Here is an 8,194-nt window from a genome sequence, read left to right as displayed (position 1 = left end):
TGACAAATGCAATAACACAAAATAATAGTCTTAAAAGCTTTAGATTTATTTACTATTAATAACAAACATTATAATAGTATAGATAATATAGATATACAGGGTTCCAGGGCTTCTTAAGCCCTAGTCCTAAAGCCCTAAAAAAACATGTTTTACTACATTTATACATGTGAAGACGAGCAGAGAGTATCGAATACTATAGATTCAAAAATGAGCTAGGTAGCGAATACGTGCATATTAACAGCCTTGAATTAACCATAATTTAATATTATTACCATAATGTGATTAAATGGTTAAATGCAGCAATCATAAATCAAAGAAGAAATTTTGTAGAAATATATGTTACCTAGGTGATGAGGATCACTCAGTCAGTCGCTTTATGTAGGCTAAGTTCCAGTACGAAACAGCGCGGGGGTGCACCTGTGCTTCTGATTATCATTTTCCGATGGTAAAAACAAATGATATGTTGTTGTATTACTTATCAATATATTGTTAACATTTTACAAAAGTCAAACTCAAATGCAGTTACGGGGTTTTTGACCAGTGAATGTGTGCAAATGTGCATTTTGTCCGTCATTAAAACATTTTCATCAACAGGTTACAAACTAGTTTGTTGTAGCTATATGGGCGCTCAGTTTGTAGCAAAATACATTTGGCCAAAATCTCATTTTATAAAAGATGAAATGCTAGGCTACTGTATGCACAGGCTATTTAAGTGTAGGCTTTGTATTGGCTATGAGTAGATGGCAAATGCTAGACCTCTCTCCCAGGTCCCACATGTCTCAGTCAGACATCAAATAAATAAAATAAGAGCCTTTATAGACATAGTGCTTAGTACTTATTTAAACAACAAGATTCTTTGTTTACACTTGCAAAACTTCGCTCAGCTGCTGTCTGCTGTGCGGCTGCTGCGGAACTTCAGGTCATTCAGTCAAGATAGACGGGGCGAAGTTATCAGGTTTACTGACAGTATGAGGATCGAACAAGATTTACGCAAGCTCTTTTTAAGAACTTTCATTGGCTAAATATTAGTAAAACAGACAGACAGACGTAAAGGGTGACCAATAGCATTGATTTATACAAAATAAAAACACCACCAACAAAAAAAAGGGCACTTCGGAGTGTAAGGGCAAAAAGGGCATGTCCTCTGCACAGGTTGAGCCCTACCTGTGCACGTGCCTGTATCACAAGTTACTGTTGAATTGAATAGATGCGCGTTTTAAAACATTAACGGCATTTAACATGTTTAATATATATGCTCTTTATTTATCAAATGGCATCAAGCAGGGCTAGATACATTTTTTAGTTACTACCTTTAAAGCACACAACCTCACACAAGTTGATGTTTGTCGGGGCGGTGTGAATACGACAGCATTATCACTGTAAAAGAAATGGACACAGCGACCCCATAGACTTCAACGGAGAAAAGTGAAGCAACCTGTCTGACAGTTGTAAGTCTTTTAGTAGCTGTGCCAAGAGAAATCTGAATCATTCCCTTCCGAATCTTGCAGAGACGGAGAGCGTGAGTATTAGCTGTCTATGAGCTAGCAGCATCTTTTTGTAAGTATTCTAATTAATTATTTTGTCATTTTGCCTCCACGTCCCCCCGATTGCCAGCGAGCTTCTCCGCCTGTCTATATGGTAATATCTCTACTGTGCGACAGAGAGTCGCGTGGTTATGATGCAATCGTTAGCCTATTTTCACAAAAACGGCTTCTACGGGGCCATAACGTAAGATACAAGGTGATGGAGCCTTTTATACATTGTCGTGTTTCTTTAGAAATAAATAATGGACGAATGGAGTCTTTAAACGCCTCAGATGTAAAGTTATTTGCTGTCAAAGTGACGCCAAAATGAATGGGAGTCAATGGAATGCTAACATCAGGTGATGGCTTGTTAGCCAATGGATAAAACCATAGAAGGTACGCTTCGGATGGTGGATTCTCCCCTTGGTGCGCATAGGCCACGAAGTGTTGGCGAAATAACACATTAGCGGGCCGGAAAGAATAATATGGAATTTTTTCCAGAAAACTTCTTGCACAAAATAAATTCAAGCACTTTCAAGGACCTGTATCTATGTGTGTTTACTCTCAAGAACTTTCCAAGGCCTTGAATTTTTTTTTTTCAGATTCACAAACTTTCAGGGATTTCAAGGACCCGTGGGAACCCTGACTCTATATTTACTATAACAAAACTCCTAGCTTTTTGAGTTTATACAAATAAAATGGATGATCTATGAATGAGAAACTGTAATTTGGTGCTGTGAAATAAAAGGTGTTTCACTGCCACCTCATCAGGTCTGTCAGAGGATCGTTGAAATCTAAATGAAGTCTTAATTTATAACAGTGAAGTCACTGTATCTTCAGTCTCTGTTGATTCTGTTGACTGTGAGTCTCTGTAGTGGATCCTTATTCATCATCAGAAGATCATCAGAAGATCAGACTGTCATCTATACCTAAAATAAAACACACAAACAGTCACATATGCAGTATGAGATATTACATCTGTCACATCTTTTCATAAGAAAACTAACTAAATAATCTATAATTCATTCTCAAACATGATAATATAGCTTATATCTGATGCTCAAAGTCACTTTACAAAATCAAAAGCACATGAAAGGTCACTTTCACACAACGGACAGCTGATACAGAACCAGCAGAAATGATCATTACACTCACTACAGATTTAATATCAGTTAATAACAAAAAACCCAAATCTCAGATTATCACACACATAAGGCGTCTTTACACAGAAAAAGCGGCACAGAAACCAAATCTGAAGCGGCAAAATGTGCATTTACACAATGTTTATTGCTTCTCTGACGCAGCATAAAAGCATTTACACAGAAATTAAAATCGCGGGAAATAATATTTGAACATTACTATTTTAAAACTACAGTTTTAACAAAGTGTTATAAAATGAATTTAATAGTAATTAAATAGTAAACAAATAAATAAAAACTCGAGATAAATAAAAATACGGAATTTTAAATGTCCTCTGTGTGCTATAGCTATCTCACGCTCTGATGTTTGTCATAATTCTGTGGTACTGAATGCTATTTTCTATTTCTTAATAAAATTGTTCCAGATAGAACAAATGCTACAAAGAAATGAGGAGTTATTACACCGTGTAAATCACCGCAGGATTAAAAGAGCTCGAAAGGTTTTTTTTTTTTTTCAAAGAGCCAGAAAGAACAATTATGCTATCGTTAGCGTTTCAGGCAGGTCGTGTGTGGTTGAAATATCGTCCTCAAGAAGATGATTTTTGGAATATAATATAACACAGTGACGCTGAATAAGCATTTACCGTATCTGAGAGAAATGTAGCGATGCGTTGATCTGCCAGTCTCTTCAAAGGAAGATAACAAACGCGAAAGCCAATTGATTACACACGTCAACGAATCTGTTATTTTAGTAGTTTGCTTCACGATGTGAGTACAGGACATTTTTACTTTATTGTTCCTTGTTGGCTGACATTTTTAATTTGGCTAAAACAATATGGAGCTAGGCCGATATGTTTTGTCTTCCGCTTCTTGACTCTCGTGCCGCGCATTTGGTTGTCATGACAATGACGTAGTTTAGAGCGGCACAAGTTCGCGTTCATTTACACTGAACCAAAACAATATCATTGTTTTGTTTCAATGTCATCTTTGATACTAGGGGCTGAGGAGATTCAGACCGTCATATTTTAAGTTTGCTTTTATGCAGCATTGTGTTTTTACACAGAACTTTGAGCAGACACAGAGCCGCTTTAGAGCAGCCTTAACTTGGCTGTGTAAAGATGCCTATAGAGACAGATAAAGGAGAAAAGCTGAAAATAACATTAATATTATTTTCACAATCAGTCACAACAGTATGAGCAGAATTAAACTCATATTAAACAGTTTAAAGTTCAGAGACATACAGAAACTGAAGCTGAATTTAAGACTCATTATCTGATGACCTCAGACACAATATTTTCACAAACACACACACACACACACACACACACACACACACACACACACACACGGTGTTACTGAACCTGACCCTTTACTTTTATTTCTAGTGAGTAAATCTGCCATATGAACTTTAAATTAAAATATGATGATGAAAATCGTTAAAAACGATTCGTACCATAGTGTCTTCAGTTTATAATGTGGATCATCCTTCAGATCCTCCAGCAGCTTCACTCCTGAGTCTCCTAGTTTATTCCCAGACAGACTCAGTTCTCTCAGGTGTGAGGGGTTTGATCTCAGAGCTGAAGCCAGAGCAACACAACCTTCATCTGTGACACCACAATCCCTCAACCTGTAGAGAACAATGACACACATTAAGCCTAAATCCAATATATTTCTTAAAATCGTATCGACACCCAAGTATTGGGACATGCATCGTCCCAGCCCTAGTGTGTGTGTGTGTGTGTGAGTGTCTGTGTGTGTGTCTGTGAGTATGTGTGTGTGTGTGAGTGTGTGTGTGTGTGTGAGTGTATGTGTGTCTCTCTGTGTGTTTGTGTGTCTGTGTGTGAGCTTAATGTATTTGTAAATATTTTAAGGAACTCTTAATATTAATGTAATTAATGTCCAATAAAGGCTGTATTAAAGCACTTAATGACATTTTCTGATTTTCCGTGACCTAATCTAAAGTGAGAACTATTTATGGTTAATACATTGTTAACAAAGCATTCCCTCTTTTCAGCTGCACACATTCATTTTGAGGAAATGCTCACGCTTTTACAAGGGTCTGTTTGCACAAGCATTACAAGGCAAGTTGATTTACACCAAACATTTGTGATTTAAAAACCCTCTTCACTGTATCCTGCATCTGTTGTCTGGTTTGTAGTTCGTCCGGTTTATTTAACTGTTGGTTTTACTTTCTTTTGTGGGATAATAATTAGTAAGATGTAAATGTTCCTCTTCAGGGAGACTCCTCACCACTGTCTTCTACCGCCGGCAGGATCTGACGGTTCAAGCAGGAATCTGTCGCTGAACCACCAGATGGGGCTTACGCACAAAGATATATTGTGTACACTATCTACATATTAATCCTTATTCACTCCGAGTCTTTATGGTAGAGATGATCTTACCACAGTTTCTCCAGTTTACAGTGAGGATCCTGCAGTAGATCAGAAAGCTGCTTGATTCCTGAATCTCCTACTTTATTCTCAGCCAGACTCAGTTGTCTCAGGTGTGAGGGGTTTGATCTCAGAGCTGAAGCCAGAGCAACACAACCTTCATCTGTGACACCACAATCACACAACCTGTAGAGAACAATGAAACACATTAAGCCTATATCCAGAGATGAACATGACCACTTAAAAAATAAATAACATAATGCTGTCAATATGAAATGTATAGAAATACTCATCAGTTCACTTTGTTAAAATACATCAGTTAGGATTAGGGGATTGAATATACAGTTTGTACAGTATGAAAATATTTTTTTCTATGGAAAGTCCCCATAAAACATGAAAACCCAACATGTGTGTGTGTGTGTGCTTAATGTAATAATTCACCAAACTATCCTGATATGTTTGTTTACTGTTTTAAAATAGATTTGTCTAATTCCAGAATCGATATTGATTCAAATTAAATTGTTTTATTTTTGTCCTTCCTTATAGACGAGGTTGACAGAAGTTAGCCACTGTTGTTCCAACAGAGGATGAAATGTGTCGTTATCTATGAGTGTCGTAATATCACTTTCAAGTGGACACGTGGAAGCAGCGTGAGACTGAATGCACTCATACTCTACTCATATGCTGAGAGAGAGAGAGAGATAAGACAGTAGAGCTGCACGATTCATCTTCAAAATACTGTGATCTCCATTCAAACACCCACTCAATCTTCTTCCAATTCCTCTGTCTATTAAACCTTTGATAAAATCATATTGTAAAATTTTAAATCTGTGTTGGCGCTGCCGCTGACCCAGAGAGAGTTGTCAAGAAACAGCTTCACAAAAGGTCTTTCCAACCTCATAATTGTATCATTTTTTCTGTGATACAATAGTTCAAATTATCATAAAAGTACTGGGATAAAAGTTTTAAGTTCAAATATAAACACTGATGTCTACGGTAGTGATCAAAATAGAGAAAATCAGCTTTTGATAGAAACTTGACACTTAAAATAACGCATTTATCGATTACATTGTTTTGCCACTAGGTGGCGACAAGGGACTGTTTAAAAATGTATGTGTTATTCATTTATTTATTCAAGAGAATGTAGTACAGTATGATGCTTCTGAAATAAAACTCAGAAATATTTGATGAATTGTTTTTGTAAATATGACTCATCTTATTCATCATGTAGTCTGTATAAGTGTATGATTGAACTTTTCCCCATAGTCTAGTGTTAAAAACAAATCGTAATACATTCTAATATCGAATCGCAATATTGAATAATCGAAATGTCTTAAAAATCCCAATACATATCGTATCGGCACCCAATTATTTGTATATAGTCTCTTAATATAGTAACTACAGCTTATGTAAGCAATAAGGTACGAGAGGCTATATCGTGAATAAGTCACGGCTGAAGGGCGTTGTTAGGCTCGACGTGAAGCAGAGTGAGCCATGATTTATTCACGACACAGCACTAGCCTCAAGTATCTTATTGCTTTTATAAAACGGTTACCACACAATACAAATATTAAAGGGGCTATATGTAATTTTTCTACTAAAATGAATCCTTTTTTTATTGCCTGTGTGTGAAGGGGTTGTAATCTCACATTAAAATGATCCACTTGGCGGGTTTTGCTATTACCTCTGAAAGCAAGTATTCCTATTTCTATGTGAAGGCTCCGGGTCGGATTTACCGCGAAATCCAGTGACGTGACTGAGACCTGCGTGTGCGCTCCCGAGCCTCTCGCCTCCTCTACTGACTTTGCACTCAACAGCGACGACACTGCAACTTATGACATGGAGTCTGCTAACACTAAGAAACGACCTGCTCCCAGCACAACACAGACTCCAACACAAATTCCACATAATGATAAAAAACTAAAAAAAGTTTTATCTACTGAAGCTCGTCAGGCCAAACGTTAATCGGATCAACTTCGGACGAAAACACGGATCAACATCGGCATGGCTTTTGTATCATGGAGAAACCTCCGCTTTGTTTTGGGTATAAAAACAGACCCGGAGTTGGCTTTCATCCTATTGGCCAGGTAAGCTAACATTATTAAAAAGCATGTAAAATATATTTTGACGAGCACTCGCTTGTAAACGTATTGGTTGCAATCTGAAACATCACCGCTAGAGGCAGCTGAAAACTCCATATAGCCCCTTTAAAGCCGAAAAATATGTATCTATGCAACTTTAATGAAGTAAAATCACTAAAAGCCTTCCTTCTGCTGGAAAAAATAGTCCCTGGCCCGTAAACAGCAACAGAAGTTACATACATTATTTCACCAAAAGATGGCGTCAAAGACTGTCTTTATATGTGAGTCAGTCGGTAGAGAAGACTTTTACATTGAAAGGACTCAAACTTGTGATCACGGAGAAGGAAGACGCAACTGATAGATGACTATCGGCACGGAAAACCCCTTAACTGTTAAAAGGACAAGATATCGCAGCGGACATTCAAACATATTTTTTTTATTATGAATATAGGACTGACCTGAAGGAAAATGCTATGTCTACTGTAAATGCAGGTACAGTCGCTTACTCGATCTCTCACAATACTCTACTATACAATGAACAATATCAATGAGATCAAACATGTGTTTGCCAAGTTGCAAGTTGCCAAGAGTGGTTACTAGGGGTGTTGTGTAGTGATACATAGAACCGTTGGGTGAAGCGGTCATAGCCGTGTTTTATCCTGAATAAAACACACCTATTGACCAATCAGAATCAAGGATTGGAACTAACCGTTTTATAATCTATTATATACTATTCATGAACTATAAACTAATAGTTTGCAAATGATTTATAAGCGCTGTGTTACAGTATACTTGTGATAAAGTGTCACCATTATTTCAAACTGGTTGCATTAAGTGTAATTGTTCATTTTGTGTGTGATGGAGTGATTCTTCTTTTTCAAAAATAACACAAAATAAACAAAGTAAAGATGAATTTGACTGATAGTATTATTATTATTTTTCAAGATTTCTATAGTTATGGTGATATATTGTTATTGTGTGTTATTTTGGCCATGATAATCATGTAGTGATAAATCTGATATGGTGACGGTCCTGGTTCAGGTGAAACACACACCACTTCC

At 37.0% G+C, this 8,194-nt stretch overlaps 1 protein-coding gene across 3 annotated transcripts in view; it reads right to left on the bottom strand.

Annotated features, from left to right (window-relative positions):
• LOC307167421 (NLR family CARD domain-containing protein 3-like) overlaps positions 1-8,194 on the bottom strand; it is a 52,959-nt gene that overhangs the window by 388 nt on the left and 44,377 nt on the right. For all 3 annotated transcript variants that reach the window (XM_079886516.1, XM_079886514.1, XM_079886515.1), the window contains 3 exons: positions 5,065-5,238; positions 4,116-4,289; positions 1-2,452 (listed from right to left, as the gene is read on the bottom strand). The exon at positions 1-2,452 is cut by the window's left edge and continues 388 nt beyond it. In XM_079886516.1, the coding sequence (XP_079742642.1) occupies positions 2,443-2,452; positions 4,116-4,289; positions 5,065-5,238 (358 nt within the window). In that variant the 3' untranslated portion in view covers positions 1-2,442. The remainder of the gene's footprint in view (positions 2,453-4,115; positions 4,290-5,064; positions 5,239-8,194) is intronic.

The sequence above is a fragment of the Squalius cephalus genome (genome assembly GCF_949319135.1).
Source record: "Squalius cephalus genome assembly, chromosome: 11".
In the NCBI taxonomy this organism is placed as follows: Eukaryota; Metazoa; Chordata; class Actinopteri; order Cypriniformes; family Leuciscidae; genus Squalius; species Squalius cephalus.
This window is presented reverse-complemented; position numbering and strand designations above follow the sequence as displayed.